General features: G+C 39.0%; 1 protein-coding gene across 2 annotated transcripts in view; it reads left to right on the top strand.

Moving 5' to 3' along the window:
- The first annotated feature begins 1,547 nt into the window (after positions 1-1,547).
- The window catches only part of npepps (aminopeptidase puromycin sensitive), a 139,258-nt gene continuing 118,831 nt past the window's right edge, over positions 1,548-21,974 (top strand). For both annotated transcript variants that reach the window (XM_048614467.1, XM_048614468.1), the window contains exons 1-3: positions 1,548-1,631; positions 17,718-17,795; positions 20,867-20,988. In XM_048614467.1, the coding sequence (XP_048470424.1) occupies positions 1,571-1,631; positions 17,718-17,795; positions 20,867-20,988 (261 nt within the window). In that variant the 5' untranslated portion in view covers positions 1,548-1,570. The remainder of the gene's footprint in view (positions 1,632-17,717; positions 17,796-20,866; positions 20,989-21,974) is intronic.

Here is a 21,974-nt window from a genome sequence, read left to right as displayed (position 1 = left end):
TGTGGAGCTGGAGGAACACAGCAGGCCAGGCAGCATCAGAGGAGTAGTAAAGTTGACATTTCGGGTCAGGACCCTTCTTCAGAAATGGGGTGTGAATTGATAATGTGAATACACTGGAAATGGGGAGCATTTCTGAAGAAGGGTCCTGTCCTGAAATAACAAGGTTCAGAACAAGGTTCTGACCCTTCAGAAAAAGGGTCTAGGCCCGAAACGTCAGCCTTCCTGCTCCTCTGATGCTGCTTGGCCTGCTGTGTTCGTCCAGCTCTACACCTTGTTATCTCTGTCTACTCTTCCTTGCCCTTCCTTAATCTTGCGTGTTTCAATGAGATTGTGTCTCATTCTTTTAAATTCCAGAGAACATAGAACCAATTTACTCTGTTTCAGTTTCCTCATAGGACAACCCTCTCACCCCAGGGACAAATCTTGTGCTCAATTGTTATACTACTTTCAATTTTAGTATAGATATCTGTATACGGAGACTGACGGGTGACTTTGTAGAGGCTTATTAAAGTCATGAGGGCCTGGCTAGGGTGAATAGCCAAGGTCTTTCTCTTAGGGTGGAGGACTAGAAGGCATAGGCTTAATGTGAAGAGGGAAAGATTTAGAAGGGACTCGAAGGGGGTCTTTGTCACGCAGAGGGTGGTGCATGTTTGGAATGAGCTGTAAGAGAAAATGGTGGTGTAGGTACAATTACAACATTTAAAAGCACCTGGATGGGTATATGAATAGGAAGGATTTAGAGGGCTATGAGCAAAATGCTGGCAAATGGGACTAGGTCAGATTGGGATGTCTGGTCGGCACAGATGAGTTGGACCAAAGGGTCTGTTTTTGTGGGGTATGACTCTGTTCATCTTTGAAAGTAGCTTTCATAATGTGTTTCGTATCCAAAATGTCAGTTACCGTAGATCCCAGGTTTTCAAGCTGTATATGGAGTAATAGTAAATTGATATCTTTCAGCAAAAGGCTTGGAAGATCTATGATGATTAAATCTTACAGAAGATCAAATATTTCTGTGGCAAATTTAAGAAAATTTGTATGTTATCCAGGTTATTAAAACACGATGTGGATTTTAATGCATATTTTCTTTTAAAGTCTGTACAGCTTTGTATGGAAGTGATGAAGATATTTTAATCACTGCATCACGCAAATAAGTTGAAACTGTAAGTGGGTGCTTTTGCTGCAGTGTTGATTTACTCTCCTATGTATGATATTTTTTATTATCATCTCTTCCATGTAAGAGAGATGCTGCCTGGCGTTTTCCCCCAAGTGGGAAGGATCACTTACCGTAGGTTGTTGCTCACTTCTGCACAGTAAGCTCGGGAACAGTCATGGATTGAGTTTCCGACTTCCCTACTTGGTCACTGAATGTGAGATGAAAAATTACTGAATTAAATTTCCAAAATGGGAGTGGAAGTTGGAAATGAGAGAACATTCAAAACCAAAGAAATCATTAAATGAGATATTATCAAAAATATGTTTCTAGTGATTGTATAAAGTTTTTCTATGTTTAGTGTCCTAATATTTATATTTATGTATATATTTGCAGGTAAGACAGGCAACAAATCAGATTATGATGAACTGTGCCGATATAGATATCATAACGGCATCATATGTTCCTGAAGGTGGCGAAGGTAAGCATGATTTTCTTCTTTCCAGTTTTACTTCATTTCCTAGAAATGTAGCTCATCTATCAGGCAAGAGCATGATTGCATGATGCCAGTTGTATAATTACATTTAGTTCTCTGTGTACCTTATGTGAAGTTGATATGCAGTTTTCCAATTTAAACTTTATTGTATATTCAAAATCACACCGTAAAACATTGACTCCTCCGTTATGCTTAATAAAAACAGCAATTTGCCAAGGCTTTTTTGTCAGCTTTTTGCAAATCCATGACTTCTATCACCTAAAAGAACAAAGGCAACAGTCGCGTGGGATTCCCAACATCCGCAAGTTTTCCTCCAAATTACGATCATCCTGACTTGCAAATATATAAATTCTTCATTATTGGGTCAAATTCCTGCATCATCCTCCCTACCAGCACTCTGGATGTACTTGCACAAGATGACTGCAGTGGTTCCATAAGGTGGCTCTTCCCAAACATGGTTAATAAATCAGTGATTGCATTCGAAGAACAAATGTAAAGTGCTCCAAGCTCATTCACGGTTTAATAAATAGATAAACCTGCCCTTAAACTAAGTATTTTCAAAATTGGATCTAGCTGCTATAGTTTGGAAGTGTATACCTAGTTCTGCCCACTTGCAAATCTGACATCATAGCCAGTTTCAGCAGTACCAAGTTTCTGCCTTGTGGACTAACTACTAAGATAGCCCTTTTAATGTAATGAAATGTTCTAAATGCTTTATGGGAGCACTTTTTGAAAAAAAAAGACACTGAGCCACTGAGATTGGACAGATGTTCATAGAACCCACTAAAGTGCAAAATGATGGTTGGGTGCTAGAAGAATTGATGGGAGGCCCTGCGCCCACTTGGTGTTGGGTAAATTGACCTTTAGTAAGGTGGTGGGAAGGGCCAGGCACAGGATTCCTTTGTGATGGCAGTGAGATGCCAATTAGGCTCATTAACAAGTGACTTGAGAGCAATTACCTCAGAGTCCACAAGGATTTAATGGTGACTTAAGGATATAGTGGTGTTTGTGCAGGTCTTCTTTATCTCTTAAAAATCTGCCCACTGTTGGAAGCCACACTGCTGCCATTGCATTCAAAATTGCATTCAAAAACACCCTTCCTCCTACCCCTATTCCAGTGGTGCTGATGGTAACACCTTCCAAACTCATGACCTGTCACTTGGAAGGACAAATGATGCATAGGTACAACACTACCTGAAAGTTCCTTCCCAAGTCACACAATCTTTTGACTTGGAACACTTTCTTCACTGCTGCTGGATCAATATCCTGGAATTCTCTTCCTAACAGCTTATTGGGTGTTGCTACATGCCAAGAACTTCAGTGGTTCAAGAAAGCAACTCACCATCGTGTTAAGGGCAATTAAGCAAAGGCTATGATTGCTGATGTGGCCAGCAACATCTCATAAACTCATAATAATGAAACATAATAATAATAAAAACTCCTGGGAATGAGACTTCTACCTGACTGGGTTCTTGACCCAGTGGTAAATCTGCTATTCACTTAAGTGGCTGATTGCAATTAAACTGTTAGGCCCGCCATGGACAGATCTGGGGAGGGGGCTGAAGTGGTGGTCTGAAAGTTCCACTGGTTCTCCAACCAATGTGCAAGACGCTCATAACATCAACTAAACTCTGCCTGTTCACCTGAAGAATGTGAGCTATGGTTGAGTTGCCACATTAAATATAAATATATAAAAAGCAGGAAAAACGTCTGATCTCTTCATGGTATAATCTTCGCTTATTACAAAATTAACTTTGGACTATGATATAGGGGGATTGAACTGAACCTTAATTGTGTTACCAACCCAAGGTTATGGATTTCATTCTTGAGCCATCAGTTTTGCTAACTGCCTTTAGTTGCATTGCAGGTGTGGGGAGGAGAAGGAGGGTATGAAATTGTAAGGAGCATTCCAGCTGTGGGTTTTCTTTGTCGTGCGTGACAATTTGAATGGAGAACTTGTCTGAACGATGTATGTCCAGTAAATAAGGAACTTGTCCTGTCATATCTTATAAAATGACAACTGATAACAGTACTTAATTCTAGCATTAATGCCACCATGGTGTGTGTTTGAGAATATAGTTGCAGTTGCTAAAACCAGGCATTGTTTTCCAATTGGAGTTGTAATAAAAAGCGATAATTGTTCTATACAGCATGGTTATTAACCTTTGAGTCCTGAATTTTCTTTTCACCTGCCAGTGAATGTGATTTCACATTACCTAACCTCTGCAAAAATATGCTGTTTTGTATTTTTCTATTAACCAGCTTTGGAGGACTGGAGGGTGCAGGGTATTTATCCATTGGTGTTACTGACTAGATAGTATATTATTCCTTACAGCCTCAGTATGCCTGATTTGTACATCAGCTGTGAAGAGGTCAAGTAAATTGTCTACCATTCATTCTGTCTGTAGCTGGCTATAAAATAAAAAGTCTCTAAAGCATGTGTTTGTTCCAAAACCTCATTCCCTCATCACACAAGATCCTAGACATCAAGTCCACAGATTATCTTCTCCTCCTCCACCCTCGCAATCAATTTCACATTCATGGATTTTGTCTATGCCTGCAAATCTCTATAACAATGGCTCTAGTGGTCCCTGATCTAAGAGGAGATCATGTGTGACCCATGGATATTATGAAAACAATTGAAGCTTGAACATGATGAAAAAAAGAAGCTCAAAAATGAGGTAAGTAAGGAAAGTGGTACTAGAAGAAAATCTCAGCAACAGCCCGTACAATGAATTATATATCCATTTCAGAATGCCTTGTGCAAACTTGGTAGCAAAGAACAGCTGCTAAGTTTTACCCATCTAAGGTATAGTTTGCAAAAGTAATTCGTTACGTGAAGCACTTTATGATATTTAGATCAGATGAGATTCTGTATAAATTTAGATATTTCCTGTGTTCGTAAAATCATAATGTTGAGTAGGCATATAAACTTCAAATGAATTATTCAATCAACAATCAGCAAAGTTTACTGGGTATCTACATTTCATACTCTGCTTGGATAGCAGGAACAGTTACTCGTGAACTTTTGTCTTATTTCTGGCTGGAGAATTGTTTTCTCTTTTCTCTCTTTGAAATTTTGTAATCCCAATTAAGCAACTTGCTTCCAAACATTAATTGTCATGCATTTTTTCTAATTTGCCTTTCAAACAACTGTGCTCCACCAAAAGATTCACTCAGCAAGTATGTCTATAACTCAATGCTAATCCTGGATCATCACTTTTGCATCTCCGAGGCAAACTCAATCCTGCAATTGGCAAGTGTTCAAAAAACCTTTTTATAGAATTGCACCCTGTGACAGCCCTTGTGCTGCAGAGCAAATCAAACTTGCAGGTCAGCTGATTTTGTATAGTTTCATCATAATAGCCAATTGCATTATCTCCTTGATTGTATGATCTCTCCCTCCCACTCTCTCTCATCACTCATCTCTCTTCCCTCTTCCTCCTCCACCCCCCCCCCCCCCCCCCCCCACAAAAAAAATGGTCAGTTGTTTTGTGCTAGTTTGTAGTAGGTCCATTGCATGAAACTGCTTTTGACTCGGCACTGACTGGCATAGGCTGAACAATCCTCATCAAATGTATTAAAAAAAAAAGCATTACCCCCAGCTGAGTTGTTCTAACACAGCATTGGACAACATCATCTAAAGTCAGTCCCAAGTATGAAAAGGTGCTAACTTAGATGCAACATAAAGATGTCAAAAAGTTTCACCATTTTAAAGATATTAAGATGCTTGCAGCAGCACAGAAATTATGTGCATTTCATTAATATTCCAAGTGGTTTCTGATTTTGCATTATATTGTACTGAAACTTATCCCAAAAGGTTTGCTTCAGCAATGACCAACTAGATTGTTCGGGTCAGTGTTAATTAAAATTGTAACACACCTTTCTTTATATGAGCTTGTATTGCCAGACAGTTCTTGCTTGGGACACTAGCAAAAATGTTAACTGGCGAAGATATTCAAATATTTTTGTGTACCGATTGTTTCCAAGAAAATGTGAAAATAATAAAGCAGCAGCATTTGCCCCCCTCGTTTCACTTCAGACTCAATTTTTTTCATTCTTTAAAAGTAGTCTCCTTCAAAACAAGACTTGCCTTGTGAGGTATCTCTGTTTTGTACTGTTTTGAGCTTAATATAACCAAGGAACCTTTTGTAAAGGAAGAGAAGATAAAAGAATTATGAATTTGACCTCAAATTCATATTCCCCCTGTGGGAGAATCAAAGACCACACAGCATAATCTGAGGAGAGGGGTCCTCTGTTTAAGTAAAAGATGAGAAATTTCTTATGGAATGTCTTATGGAGTTGAAACATTGTGTGTAAACTATACATGTTTTTAATATATATAATATATATACAAATCATTTTGGGCGAAACATTGGCAAATGAAATAGTGTGGAGAAATGCAAATGTATCCACTTCAGTAGGAAAAACAAAAACAGTGTATTGTATAAATGATGAGAGGTGGAGTATTTTGCATAGTTTATCTCCCTTGTCTGCAGAAAAGTATACTTGCCATAGAGAGAGGGCAATGAAAGTTCAACCAACTGATTACTAGGAATGAGGGATTGTCCTATGAAGAATGAAGAAATGCACAGGGCTTTTTATTGTTTGGAGTTTAGAAAAATGAGAACTGATCTCGTTCAAATATACAAAATTCTTAGTAGTGCTTGATGAGGTAAAACACGCCTGACCGGGTAGGATTCCTGAAACCAGGAGACAGTTTCAGAATGATGGCTTTTTCAGTTGAGGCAAGGAGACGTTTCACTTGGAGGGTAGTGAATCTTTAAAATTGTCTCTCCGAAGGCTGTAGATTTTCAGTTGTTGAGTTTAAGACAGACTGACAGATTTCCCAGCAGGAATGGTGTAAGAAAGGAGGAAGCAGCCTTAATTTAATTGAATGGTGGCATGGGCTTAAAGGGCTGAATGGCCTACTCCTGTTCCTAATTTTTATTATCTGATGTAAATCTTAATTGACGTGGTGGGTGTCATACTGAACATTTTATTAAAACATGTGAAGTGAATTTTCCCAACTGTGGGAGTTGTAATTCACTAGAGGGATGAACTTATTTAGACTGGATTGGTTTTATGAATATTGCTTTTTACTAACTACAAACAATAGAATCCCTATAGTGTGGAAGTAGGCCTTTTGGCTCATCGGGTTCACATCGACCCTCTGAAGAACATTCCAACCAGACCCACCCCATTCCTGTGTCCCTGCATTTCCCTCATGGTTAATCCAACTAGCCTGCACATTCCTGGACACTATGGGCCATTTTAGCAGGGCCCATCTACCTAACCTGCACATCTCCGCACCCGGAGCAAACCCATGCAGTTGCAAACTCCACACAGACAGTTGCCCAACGCTGGGATCCAACCCAAGACCCTGGCACTGTGAGGCAGCAGTGCTAAACACTGAGCCACCATGCTGCTCAATGGAATTAGAAACTTATTAATTGGTTGAAGAGATTTCCTAAGGCATCAAAAGTATGTGCTAGACAAATTTTTTTTCTTCTTCTGACTTTCGACAATACAGCCAGATAATTCCTAGTTCTAAGCAAATTCTGTTGTCCGTTGTAAGAGTATTAAAATGGTTAGTTCATAATCTCATTAAATGTAAAGCAGAAATCTTTGCCACCTTTTGAACTTTTAAATGATAATAGTAACATTAATTTATGTATTGCGTTACTGTTTAAGATTTCTTCAAATAAGCCCATAAAACTTAGGAGCAGAAGTAGGCCATTGTGTCCACTCCGCCACTCAATGAGATCATTGCTGATCTGAGAACCCTCAACTCCTCTTTGGCTTTTCCCCATAACCCTTAATTCCTTAAATGTTAATCCTTAAAAGTAAGGTAAATGTGTCACTAAACTAAATTGACCATAAGTCATTCGTCTTTGTTACCTTTTCTAAAAAAAAAATCTAAAATGCAGGTTGTGAAATCAAGTCAGTTGCATTAGTTCTGTCATTTCCGCTTTGTTTAATTGGAGGTGACTGTCTTTAAAAGGAAAGTACCTGTTTAGTTCCATTATTTTCCATTCCAATAAAATGTCCAATATTTATCATCTTTTGTTTACGCCAAGAAAGTTCAGGATTTTGTTTGTGAATGTGAGTGAATAACAGTAAAGTGAGAACTAAAAACTTGTCCATTTATTTTGTATGTTTAGTCTTTAGAAAGTATTGCTGAGGGAGAATGATCATGAATAATCTCGGTTTTGAGCCCTTGGTTTATAATATGCTTGGTAGCCTATTTATCTGAAAGCTACATGCGAATTGTTCAGACTTGTCTATCAGATGACCCTTTTTAATTCCTAGACAGTTGTTTACCTAGGTTAGGTTGGTATAATTGTTGTTCCAGCAGCAGCAGCAATCATTTACTGCATGCTGGAATATTCTGTATAAGTCCATTGATTCAAATTCTGGTGTTATGTTATTTTCTACTGACATTATGGGAACAGTTGTGAATGCACACAAACTAAATTGTCACGGTGCAAAATCGAGACACCACCTGGTGATCTGGCTCAGCAACAGTGTGTGTACAACTAAATAGAGACTACTGACACTGTGCTGTCAGCAGTTGAGCTGTAGTGTAAAATGGAGACACACTTTGAACAAAATACTGGGAAGACTTCGGAAAACAGAATGCTTACCCCCACTTTCCAAAACCATGACCACCACAATTCCCCAAATGTTTCTCATCTACATGCTGCCTCTGTACAACCTGATAAAAGACATGATGGCAGATTCAATGTCAGCTGACAATACTCTGCTCTATCTTTCCGTCATCTTTGTTGAATACTATATTATTATCAATTTGCTAATCTTCTCAGTCCAAGTGGAACTGTCATTTTCTCCAAATGACCATTAAGGAAGATTGAAATTGATAACTTGGCCTCTTCGTCACTCTCGCCTCCTGAAAAGAGTTCAGTTCCATTCACTTTTCTGACTATTTGTTCAGGTTGAACTTGATGGATGGTAAACTTGATATTCTGTATAATTCTGAAGTGAGCTTTGGTTCGGTATTCTCCTCTTTGAAGCCGCGACTGTTTCCAATTTCCTTATGTCATCCATCTTTATTCTGCCTTGGCTGATATACTGTTGAAACACGTCATCCAAGCTTTTGTCCCTTCAGGTATTCCAATACTGTCCTTGTCAGCTTTCAGTCTTCCATCTGCAGCAGTTCTTGATATACCATTTGAAATTCTCATCCTTGGTTTAAATCGCTTGACAAACATCCCTTCCCATCTCTATAAACAACTTAAGTGCAGCAATTCTCAGAATTCTGGGCAAATGCAACTTTGGTCTCTTGTGTATCCACCACACAATTTGGCTTGTGTTTGGTGACCATTCATTTGGTCAGCTAGGTCCTAGACGCCATTCAATTCCATTCAACATTAAACACTTAAAATTGCAAAACACATTGCAGGGATAAGTAGCATTAAATTCTGTTTGTTCAACTTTTAGCACCAGTTCAATGTTTGAATAGTAATTTCTGTTCCTGTTTATTCCAGTTTTCCTGAAAGCACTTAATGGTAGTTTAGAACATTTTGCAGAGAGAGAACAATTTTTTGTAAACTGTGAAATTTGTGTCAAAGAATAGTTTGGTCATTGCTGTCTACATTAGTCACAACCATGGATGTGATTAGGTGGAACAGATTACTTGTAGCAGATTAAATTTAGTTGTGATTGTGACAAGTTTACGAAGAGAAGATCAGACGTAAATCTCCTGTACAGAATAAAGAGCTCGTGGAGTTCCTGTAATGGCAATGGGAAGTGAGAAAAATAAACTAGTGATTTTTGACATTGCCATATAAAGTTTATTTTAAAACTAAGCTCTGCTAGGCCAGCAACCCCCTCAGCTCCTGCAATTTTGGTCACTTGCACATGGCCAATTTTCATTGCTTCATCTTAGGCACTGTGCCTTTAGCTACTTGGCCGTGAGCATGCTCTGCTCTTTTAAGATGCTCTTTGAAAGTTGCTCATTAACCATTTACCCTGGCTTAGTATTTTCTAACGTAATTCTGTGACAAATTGATAATGCTCCTGGGCATCTCCTTGGAATGTTTTTTGACATTGAATATGATATATAAATGTTGGTCAGCTTGATTAAAAGTTACAAAGAAGCTCCATTTGGAAGAGGGGAAACATTAGGCTTACGAAGCAAAAAGATACGGCAGCAATGCAGGGCAGCTATCTAGATAACGATGCCTGGAGTGCATCAGAGTATACAAACATAGAAAACCAACAGCAGTAGAGTCAAATGGGTCAAATATGATAAAAGGCAAAATCAGTGCCTCTTTACTTAAACCCATGTTGTATTAAGAACAAGGCAAATAAATTAACAAGATAAATAGAGCTTAATGCTTTGTAACCATTATGGAAACATGGTTACACGGAGATCAAAGTGGGGAAGTAAATATTCAGGGATATGTTCATTTTCTAAGGGAAATGATTTAGCTTTGTCGATGTGACATGGAATAAATATGACAGCAAGCAGTAATCTTAGATTGGTGATTGTAGAATCCATGTGCCTGGTAAAAAGGGATAACAAAGGGAAGAAATGGTGCTGGGAGCAGTCTTCAGGCCCCCTAACAACAGCTATACTGTATGACTGAATAAATCAAGAGGTGATGAAGGGAGGACATGATTTTTAAAAAAAAAGCAGAACCTTTATCCGGCTAATTTTAATCCTGTCTTAGATTGGGGAAATCAAATTGGCAAAGGTAGTCATGAGGAAGAATATAGTTAAATTTTCTTTTGTCTCTTTCTCTTAGACTTTTCCTGAATCAGAAGATTCTTGGAAAATTAATTCTGGTACATCCACTACAGCTGTAGCTACTTTTAAAATCCAAGGATGTAATCTCAGGTCCAGGGGCAGCGTTACTTCTAATGTTACTACCAGCTGCGCAGACCTCCAAGGCCTGTGCATAGCAGTGACTTTCCAGAACCAGAGGTCAATGCCACAGTCCGCATGCCAATACAAGTTGCTGTGTGTGGAATGTCGGAGCAGCTGCACACGTATGCAGCTTAGAGGGGATGTCATCCAGGGGACTTGCCAGCCTTCAGCCCCATTAGTTTCCCTGATGTTTTTTCCATGACTTTGCTATGTATTTATTCAGCTCCTCTGCCATTTCCTGGTTTCTCATTATTATTGCCCCATCCTCATTCACTTAAAAAAGCCGTGAGTTCGCTTTAGTCACTTGTCCCTTTTCATATATTTAAAGAAGATCTTGCAGTCTGTTTTCATGTTACTTGCTGATTTACTCAAATTGTTTATTTTCACCCTCATTAATTTATCTTATGTTGGCTATTGGAACTGTCTTAATCCTATGGTTTGTCACTAATCTTGACCACATTGTATATTTTTTCTTCAAATTTAGTACTATCCTTAACTTCTTTGGTTAACTAATACTGGGTGATATCTTTGTTGTGAGTCATGAATTATTTTCTTCAGTGCCTGCCATTTTTCTTCAACCATCTTTTCTGCTAAAATCCTTTCCCAGCCCACTTAAGGAATCTCTGCCATTTTATCTCAGTTCAGTGCAGTTATTTCCAGCCTAAGTTTCCTATTCTCAAATTAAATGTTAAATTCTATTTTGTTATGGTCAGTGTCTCGTAGGGGATCTTTTATCTGAGATCATTTCCTAAGCCTGCCTTTTATTTCTGATCGGATCCAAAATAGTCTGATCTTTCCATTGTTAGTATTGCCTTGATTCCTTTGTTTCTCGCTTTGCTGCAAAAATTCTTCAGAATGTATCCTTCATTTTCTGGACTACTTTGCATCAGCTTCTTAAATTCGAATGCTGCTCCTGATATATTACTTGATGCTACCAATGCTCTGCTCCATCAGTGTTCGCAAAACATTATTCCCCACTGTGGACTCATTTCAAGACTTGAAAAATATTGTGATCTGTAAGAATTGAGGTGGTGGTTACAGATCTGTAAGGGTGGTGTCTGTGGGAACAACCAGACACTAGTTAATCTCAGAGTTTAGAAGAGGGAAGAAGGATGTGTGTGATCTCTCCGATGCCTCAACTTGCTCGGTATATGTCTCTCAATGTATTGTCTCTTTCCGACTCCAAAATATCAGGTGCAGTCTTATTCGAAGTTCGTGGTCCCAATTTTGGAAAGTTCAGTCCTAAATTGTGTGGGTGTATAGTGACCTAAAGATGCCCGCGCATGCTGCATAGAAGTTGCTTCCTTAACTGTACTGTATGTAAAGTCAGAAATCGCACAACACTAGGTAATAGTCCAACAGGTTTATTTGAAAACAAGCCTCAGTCCTCCTTCAGGTGTTAGTGAGAGAGGTAGTGTCAAACACAATTTATAAGTAAAAGATCAAATGTTCACACCATTGATGAGATGTACTAAACAAACCTAAGATGATGTTAAATCTTTAATCGGTCAGAAGGTTTTAATTGATTAATATGTATATGTAAACCCCTGAATTCCTTTCAAATCACAGTCCTGAGAGAACTAAAGGTTTTATCGGTGTGAAGAAGAGGTGACGTTTCGGGTCAGACAATGCATGTTAGGTTTGAGATGTTGTTTAGAATCTGTTTGTTTTAGTTTGGAATCAGACTGGTTTTATTTCTAAAGTAGGAATTTATAAAACACCATATTGGCTGTCTGTAACTTGTGTGCTTTTTGAACAAAATAAAATGTACCTGCAAGTATAAATTCATCCTATACAATTGTTTGTGCATGAATGGGGGGGGGGGGGAGAGGGGGAGCGGGCGGGGGGGGGGGGGGGGGGGGGGGGAGGGGAAGAGAGCAGGCAAGGTGGGGAGGTGTGAGGCCACATGTTGTGTGACACAAAACCAAGCTCCCAGTTGAGGCCGTCCTCATGGGTACCCACCTTGGAGGACGTTTACCTGAAGATCAGAGTCAAAATGACGTGACCGCTGAAGTGTTCCCCTGTGTGGTGGGTGGTGGTATCCCTGTTGAAGATCTGACATGTCTTGCGGAGGTTACCGTGACAGCGTTGTATAGTGTTGTGGTCAGTGTTGTCCTGAAGGCTGGGTAGTTTGCTGCGAACAATGGTCTGTTTAAGGTTTGGTGGTTGTTTGATGGCGAGAAGTGGAGGTGTGGGGAAGAGCTTGGCCAGGTGCTCATCGTCATCGATAATGTGTTGAAAGCTGCAAAGAAGATGGCATAGTTTCTCTGCTCCCAGAAAGCACTGGATGCTGAGGGGCACCCTATTGGACATATCCCCTGTCTGTCTTCTGAGGAGGCCGTTATGGTTTTTCGCTGTAGCCCATTGGAACTCGCGGTTGATGAGTTAAGCATCGTATCCTGCTCCTATGAGGGCATCCTTCAACACCTTCAGGTGTCCGTTTTGTTCCTCCTCATCCGACAGATTCAGTATATGTGTAGGGCTTGTCTGTAGGGAATGGCTGTTTTAATATGAGCTAGAGAAACTCAGCATCGTGAGGTTATCTGTAGGCTTGATGTAGAGTGAGGTACTGAGTTGTCCATCCCTGATGGAAATGCATGTGTCCAAGAATGAGACTGATTCTAAAGAGTAGTCCATGGTAAGTTTGATCGTGGGATGAAACTTGTTGATATCGCAATGTAGTTGTTTCAGTGATTCCTCGCCATGAGTCCAAAGGGAGAAAATGTCGTCAATGTATCTTGCGTATAGCTTTGGTCAGATGTTCCGTGCAGCAAAGAAGTCTTGTTCGAACCTTTACACGAAAATGTTGACATATTGGGGAGCAAATCTGGTCCCCATGGCAGTTCCGTGTGTCTGGATAAAGAACTAGTTGTCGCAGGAAAAGACATTTATGGTCGAGGATGAAGCAGATGAGTTGTAGGATGGCATCTGGAAATTGGCAGTTGGTGGTATTGAGTACTGAGGCTGTTGCAGCAATGCTGTCATGGGGGTTGATGGTGTCGAGTGCCGAAACGTCCATTGTGATGAGATATGTTCCTAGTTTAATGGTCCATGGGTGCCGAGTTTCTGCAAGGAATCTGTAATGTCACTACAGAAGGTGGGAGTTCCCTGTACAAGGGTTTTAAGATGCCCTCGGCCTAGCCAGAGAGGTTCCCTCACAGGGTCCCATTGCCTGATGTAATGGGATGTCCAGGTGTGTTGGCTTTGTATATCTTTGGAAGGCAGTAGAAGTCCCCTACATGGGAAGTACGTGGGAAGGGTACTCTGAAGGACTGGATCAAAAGTCTTGACTAGTCTGTTCAGTTGATGGGTGTGTTCTTTGGTCAAATCACCAGGTAGTCATCTGTAGTGTTCCTGGCACTTCCACACCATTACTGTGTGTGAGCTGTTGTACAAAAGTTGAAGGACCTTCGCACTGAAAGCAAGTAATTTCTTTATTTTTAAGTATAAATCAAGGCGTATGTTGCTTTTCACCTTAAGTTCTTCCAGCTGCCTCTTCTTTATTGAATCCTGTCTATATATGCTTTACTTCTAACAGATGCAGCAATGTACAATGTTAATGTTACACCACAGATCGAGGAGCAACATCTACTAGCGCATTGTCAACTCTCCTTAACTATCTGATTCTGTGATACAACCTCTGCTGAATAATTCACTCCTCAACTGAATCTCTCTCCTCAACTGTCTCTGAAGTAATATTAATTTGTGTATGTTTGTTTGTCAGCTGATAGGCTGGGCTTCATACTGTGTCTCCATTCCCTGAAAAGCAGTTTGAAGCACTTACTTGTGGAGACACCTATAACTTCAGTTGTTCTATTTTCCTCCCCATTGGTACTGTCCAGTACTGTTGTTCTTGGGCAGGCCCTTGTGTTTTGTTCCCATCTGATAATAGCGCTGGAGCAAGTCAGATCCCAGAAAGAAACCTGTCTTGATATTATATATTTAATGATTGCAGTTGGTTGCCTTTATGGTTAGTCACTGAAACTTATGCACGGGGCTGCAGATATTCTTTAACAGCAAACTAGACTATTTGACAAGAGAGAAAAGAAGTTGCATATTACAAAAGAGAGCTGGAAAGATCTTGGCATGACAGCAAAATCAGAGTTTCAACCTCTTTCCCAGCCATATCTTTTTCCAGACATCAGTCCCAGACACATCTGACTCCTGTCTGTACTCTTGAAGTTTTTATTAAACTGGCTCCTCTGAGGTTCTTTGCCTTGGACTGTAGAGACATTTTGCGATTCCTTTCCAATTCTATTGTCATGAGCCTTCCACAAAACTTTTCTCAAAACCTAATCATCTTCAATTCTAATAATTGTAAGATTCCTATTTAAATCTTTCCTGGCTTGGAAACTCCATCAGCTAAAACACTTTGGCTAGGGTGATTGGTTCCCATGAATAAAAGGCTTGATTTTCCTGCTGGGGAGAAACTTTCCTCTTTTCTGATCTGAACTCAAGAACCTTCTGACCTAAATGCAGAGCTAAAATTAATGGCTTTTTGGCCTGTTATAAACTGAGCAATATAAATATTTCATTCAATAACACAGCAGTGATTCTGACAGTCAATTGAAATCATATGCCTTCTTAGAATTGATATGTCTGGGTCACTGTAACAAATGACTTTCTGACCCGTTTTAAAAAATTGCATTCACAGAACAGACCCACATCTAGCTGCTTCTATTTTAAAATCAGAACTCCTGAATATATTATATAAATTGGACACCTCTCAACACTTTGGATGCCTTGCTTCTGCTTGGGTTCTGTGGATTCTGAGATATCTGATAACCCTTAATAAGTAATCTGTTGACTCCCTACACCTGTGCAGCAGGTGGACCTCAAAGTGGAGCAGATAAGATACTTAGATTTGTGCGTTTTCTCTGACATTTCAACTTGCTCTGTGTGTATCCCTTTATTATTGTCTTGCCAGGTAAACCACTTTCATTTTGTTTGGTCACAAACTTAGGGACTCCCATCAGTTGGCAGGGATGTTTGTTCTCTTCAAAGATGTTTTGGGGATATCCCTAAACCATTTCTGCTCTTCTGGGAGATCTCTGTTACGACTTAGTTCAGAGTAGAACAGTTGTTTGTGGAGTCTGACATCAAACCCGTGAATTGCATGTCCTGCCCAGTGATTTTTGATTAAGTAGCACCTTACACCTACTGAAGGGACAGACTGGTTAGCAGATCATCAGTCACCACCCTCTTCACATGTGCCTCCAGGTTATTTTTCTCTCATTTTCAAGACTCAGGCCACAGATGTATTCTGTGTGAATATGGCTATTCAACCCCCAGATTTTAGTGAACGAAATCAAGCTATACCAGATTTATCTACTTTAAAAACCAGCTACTTTCAAGGCTGTATCTGGATAATAAATATTATCACCGTGCTCTTTTGACAATTCATGTGCATCCTGTCTCCAGCTAAATGCTAACCACATGGCTGACTTTGGAATCATTCCAACTTCAAGGTATCTCTTTTCCTATTTTCCCTACATTACGTAATAGGCTCTGTCTCTAGAATTCTGTAAACTTAGCTAATGCTTTTGTCACCTTTCTTAACATCTCCTTTGACACTGTCCATTTTCCATTTGGCTCTGTGAAACGTCACCTTGAGCTCTTTGAATTAACGCTGCTATGCAAATAAAAGTTGACGAAAGTGCTATCAATTTTGAAACAAGGTTTCAAAACTTCTCTCTCACAATCATGTTTTAATGTATTTGAACGTACCCTGTGATTTCTGGTGCTTCTGCAGAGCTGCTAATACAGTAAGACATCATTGCAGCCTTGAGATTAAAATCTCAGATCCAGGATTATTTCACTGCTGCTAGTTGAGGATGCATGTTGCCTCCTGCATTAGATTTTGGGCTACAGTTTAACGGGGATGTTTTTGTTCAGGGCATCGGTTGGCTGGAGGCTAGCTTGTGATGCAGAACAATACCAATATTGTAGGTTCACTTCACACACCAGCTGAGGTTACCATGAAGGAGTCTCATTCTCAAGCTCTCCCCTCACCCGGGACAAGGTCACCCTCGGGTTAAACCACCACCGATCATGTCTGTCTAATGAGAGAGCAGCCCTATGGTCCAGTCGTAGAATGGCAACTTTACCTTACCCTGAATTTTGTTCAGGGAGTAGGTTCTCAACCATAGTGTTTCTGCAGAAACACAGCATATAAGTCGTCTAGGACTAGTCTTCCAATAACTTTGCATATTGTTGTAAATGCAGAGATGACTTGTGTTCAAAATCTTTTAATGTGAGCAGGAACTGCCGGTAATTACCATGAATGTTTGCTTGTATTTATGTTATTAATTCTTTACTTACAGTAGGAACTAGGAACAAATGAGCATATTGTTCTGCTCAGGTTGCATTATAAGTAGTCACTGATGAGAAAAAAATGTTTAATCTTTGTGCTCTTGGGTTAAGGCGGAAGAACATCAGGCAAAGATCTTGTTCCTGCTCACGACCATCAAAGTGTGGATGTGGCAACCTGGTAGAGGACAGGAACAAGTTGATTTACGATGCTGCTCGCAGTCAAACAGTTCACCGATTATTCACTGTTGGTACTAACATAATGGTCATTCTGGCAAGATATTCTAGGTCTTTGTGGAAACTGTATTGTGATGAAGGATAGAAACATTAATTAGGGGAGAAAACTGCAAGAAGGGAAATGAAGATATATTTTTGAAACTTCATGTAAACTGCATGGCAGAGGTATCTGGCTGTGATCAAAAATATAGCTGCTGTCAACTTATTTGTCCCAAGGCCGTATGCTGCACGTGTTTCAATTGGTAGTGCATTGCTGTGATAGCACTTAAGTTTTTCTTTCGTCCCAGTTCTTGAAAGTAACGACATGGCATATTTTAAACTGAACAGTCATTTGTGTACTCCCTCCAGCTTGTCAAAGATTCCTTGACTATAAATACCAATCTGCTTAACAGTAAGGCAGAAGACCCTTGCGTATAAATAACCTGGATTATATAGTTATATATAAAGTATAATTGAAACCAAAAGAACCGTTTATGCTGTAAATCGGGAACAAAAACAGAAGTTGCTGGAAAAGCTCTGCAGATACTGCCAGACCTGCTGTGCTTTTCCAGCAACTTCTGTTTTTGTGTTGATAAAGATATAATTATTCGTTTGCAGTTTGTTCATTTTAATAAATGTTTGTCTTTCTACAGAAATAAATGCAACAGGGTTCAATTATCAAAACGAAGATGAGAAAGTAACACTCTCATTTCCTAGTGCCCTACAGAAAGGTAACTCTGTAACATTATGATTACAATTTGATGTGCTTATATGTTTTAACATTATTTAGTCAGCGCTACCTGTTGGTTGACTTCTCATACCTACGTTACAGAAAAAAATGTTAAACTCGCGTCTCTGATATTTCCAGTCTCTCTGGTTTCCTCATTTATGGGTAGAAATTCTGATGTATGACCATTTGTGAGCCAGGAATGAAAATTGTAGTGAGTCCTTGCAGCATGATTTTCCATACATTAACTTCAATGGATGGAAACATGTGGGCTCAGACTTTGTGAATAGATCGCTCGAAGTGATGCTTTGGAACTTGTATCTAATTTCTATTTGAGCATGGAAAATCCACCCATTGTGGCATTAGACTAGTTCTTAAATTACGCGGATATTGCCTGCACAAGCCCATTCCATGTATACTGTAGAATATCTTGATCAACTAATAAAAATTGAAGGACCTCACACCTAATCTGTTTGTGTGGCTAATTGCATTTTGTTTGATTTTAAAAAGAAATTCTGGGTTACAGCAAAAATAACTTTTAGGTGTATGCATAATTAATTTGTTTCTAAATTTGAGTTAATCAGTCATTTTAACTGTAATTGTCAGTTCATTTGGTTGTCAATTGGTGAAATAATATCTCTAGGCAAAACGCAATCTTGGCAGCAAATGCAGTGGATCTTTGTGATAATTTGTCACATTATGGAAGGAGCGGTGGGCCCAGATAGCTTCAAACTAATTGTTAACTTATACTTGGGACTGAAATGTACCCATAGTTAGACCAAGGAAATAAATAGTGGAAGAGGATAGGTTGATACGAGGGAAGAAAGAGTGGCAACGGATGGTCAAGGATAAAGTTACACAGCAAACAAAACTCCCTTAGAAGTTGCTAGCTCAGGAATCATTTTATACTTTTGGCACTTGTCTTCTTGTATCCAAAATGACATTTGTTTTGGCTGGAAAAGAACCAGTATTATTGTTGTGAAATGATGTTTGTTATCTATTAAAGCTCATGTAAAGTTTTAAGTCATGTCACTTGGCAGGAAATGAATTATGTAATTCTAACTTATCTTGTGAAAAGTGGGTTCCAGGGAATGAAAATGAAACCTTCCAACTGATTATATATGAGATTATTGAAGATGGCAACATCTATCGTGAATTTTACAATTAAAGACCTTACTAGTTGATCTATTAGAGCATTTTGCAGTCATGTGTGCCACTCTCTTGATAAGAATAACAAGAGCTAAATAATATTGACCACAAGAAGCTGAAAGGTGCTTTACCCATTAAAGGTCACAAGTTAGGAATTAAGATCAGTGGGCCCTCAAAATAGTTTTTGGTTAAAGGGGTGGTATTGAGAGATGAAAACAGAATAAACCCTGAATGCTGGAGATAAAGGTGACCTATTGCAATTGTACAACAGATATGTCAATATTTGAAAGAAGGGTGGAACAAAAGGTCAGATGTAAACTTTAGTACATTTCACAAAATCAGGAATGAGAAGCAAATAACTCAATTCTTTCTGGTTATTAATTTCTCCTTGTGCACTTTATGCTTGGCACCTTGTATCACATCTCCTATCACCTGGGATGCCACTTGAAGTTGTGGGACTCTTGAAGCAAGTCTCAGTCAGTTGGGAAAAAGTCTAAAACAAAGCGTAATCTGAAAGAGGTTGAGGGAGGAAAAAAAGAGTTTAAAAAAATATATTTAATAAAATTTGACTCTTTCTGGTATGGTATGGGGATTAAATGAAGGAATTATGTGTAACCACTTATGTTTTTAATTTGAATTGTAAATTATAATGTGACGCCAGTCACTTCCGTCCCACTAATACACTTTATTTCCTTTATTCATTCTTGGGATGTGGGCATTCCTGTTAAGGTCATAATTTATTGCCCGACCTTATTCTCGTAATATTGGCCAAGTAGGTGGTCTGATGGGTTACTTCAGTGCACATTTGAAGACTCCACCACATTATGGTGGAAAGAGTACAGTTTCATCTTTTGGAGTGTATAACCACGATTATTTTTACTATTGTGGAAGAAAGTTTGCAGTTTACGTAGCATCCTCACAATGGAAAGTGTGTTGGTAAAGTGCAACAGTTGTTGTATGGACAATTTTTTTTCATTATTTCATTAACGGGATGAGGGCATTGCTGCATAGGCAGCATTTATTGTCCATCCCTAATTGCTATTAAGAGTCAGTCCGATTGCTGTTGGTCTGGAGTCACATGTAGGCCAGACCAGGTAAGGGTATTAGTTTCCTTCCCTGAAGGACATTAGTGAACCAGATGGGTTTTTCCGACAATGGACATTCGATTCGTGATCATCATTAGATTCTTAATTCCAGATATTTTACTAAATTCACATTCCCCCATCTGCCTTGGTGGGATTGGAACCTGGGTTCCCAGAATGTTATCGGAGTCTCTGGATTAACAGTCCAGCGATAATACCACTAGGCCATTGCCTTCTCTAATTTGGGAGAGTTACAGGAAAAATACGATGATGAAGCATACTGTAGTATTGCTCAATTTAGGGGAGAGCCACTTTCATTTCATATATTTACTGAAAGCTGGCTGGTGTATTCATGCCCTGGCTGACCTAGTTTTAAATTCATATTGTTGGTATGGTTTGGTCTGTTCTCATCCTGTTGGTTGCACTTTCTGTTGGGCAGTTCATCTCTGAAATTACAGGTCCATACGATAAGAAGTGTTCAGTTTTGCAGCCAAGGGAAACCCAAAAGAAAGTAATTTTTAGTGTTGGATGTGAGGAGAATTACTGATGCCCTTCTGAGATGGGGTTTGGGTTCATTATTGGAACAGACCAAAAGGATCTTTTACTATGTATTTGGCTGTGCTGTGCATATTAATTCCATTTCCAACATTTATATCTGCATCAATAAAGTTAATGCAAAAAGTGTATTAAAATCTTAGTCAGGAAGATATAGTGATATCCTCAGTGCTGAATAAACAATGTCGTTTATGTCAACTCTAAGTTTGCTAACTTGCTGTACAGTCCATTTGTAAACATTAACAAAATATAACTTTTGTTCATTAATTATAGCATTGTATTGTAACAGGTCGTGGCATGTTGAAGATAGATTTTGTCGGTGAGCTCAATGACAAAATGAAGGGATTTTACAGAAGCAAGTATACAACACCATCGGGAGAAACCCACTATGCTGCTGTGTCTCAATTTGAGGTTAGAAAATAAAAGTTCAGTGTGGTGAAGTCCCATTGAATAATTAATACATTTCTGATCAAACTTGAGGTTTGGGGCTAGATTTTGAAAGTGTGGCAGTTTATTAGTATTGAATTTCTGGAGTTAGAGAAGTGCTACAGAGTGGTTCTAGTTTTTTACCAACCTGTTGCAAGTCACTTGTGAACTTTTAAGAAACTCCATCTGCTGGGGGAGAAAACAAAAACGAGCAGCAAAGGCCATATCCTTTACAGCTTCCATTGAGCTTGAGGTGTTTAATGTTAAAGTTATTTGATTTTGGAATTCTGCTTTTGTCTCAAACCAAGTAGACAGGTAGAGGTTTCAGAACATACAACCTTAGAATTGAACTTGTACTAATTTCAGATCTTACTGGTTTTCACCTTGGGTTGTTCATGTTGGTGGATGGGGCTTTAATGAGTCTAGAGTTGTAGGATCACTTGGAGTTTAGGGAAAGATGGGCATAGAAGCTGATAACTACTTAATGTGTCACTGCTCCAGTAACCATGATGTGGAGGTGCTAGTGTTGGACTAGAGTAGACAAAGTCAGATGTCATACAACACCAGGTTAAAGTCCAATAGGTTCATTTGAAATTGTTATTTTATTCAGCTAATAACTGACTTAATAAGTAGATTTTAAAAAGTCTGTATTTTGCAAATTTCCAGTTTTGGATTGATGGATTTGCGATGTTGAGCCAGTATTAGTCTTTAGTTAACATAGATTTACGCTTTTAAACAAATGTCATTATTCCACAGACAAAAAGTATTGCCCACTTTTACCCAAACAGTATTAATGACACATGTACTATCTAGTTGGACTTTTAGATAATCCTTATAAAGTTTCTCATGTATGTGTCATGTATAGAATATGACGAATGTGCACTATTTGAATCAATTTACTTTTCTTTCCCTCCTGTTCTCTTTTTTTTTTAATCCATCTCTTGATTCCACCCCCACCCACCCTATTTACC

The sequence above is a fragment of the Rhincodon typus genome, chromosome 30 (genome assembly GCF_021869965.1).
Source record: "Rhincodon typus isolate 14 chromosome 30, sRhiTyp1.1, whole genome shotgun sequence".
Taxonomy (NCBI): Eukaryota; Metazoa; Chordata; class Chondrichthyes; order Orectolobiformes; family Rhincodontidae; genus Rhincodon; species Rhincodon typus.
Note: the sequence above shows the minus strand (reverse complement) of the source record. Positions and strands in the feature narration are given on the sequence as shown.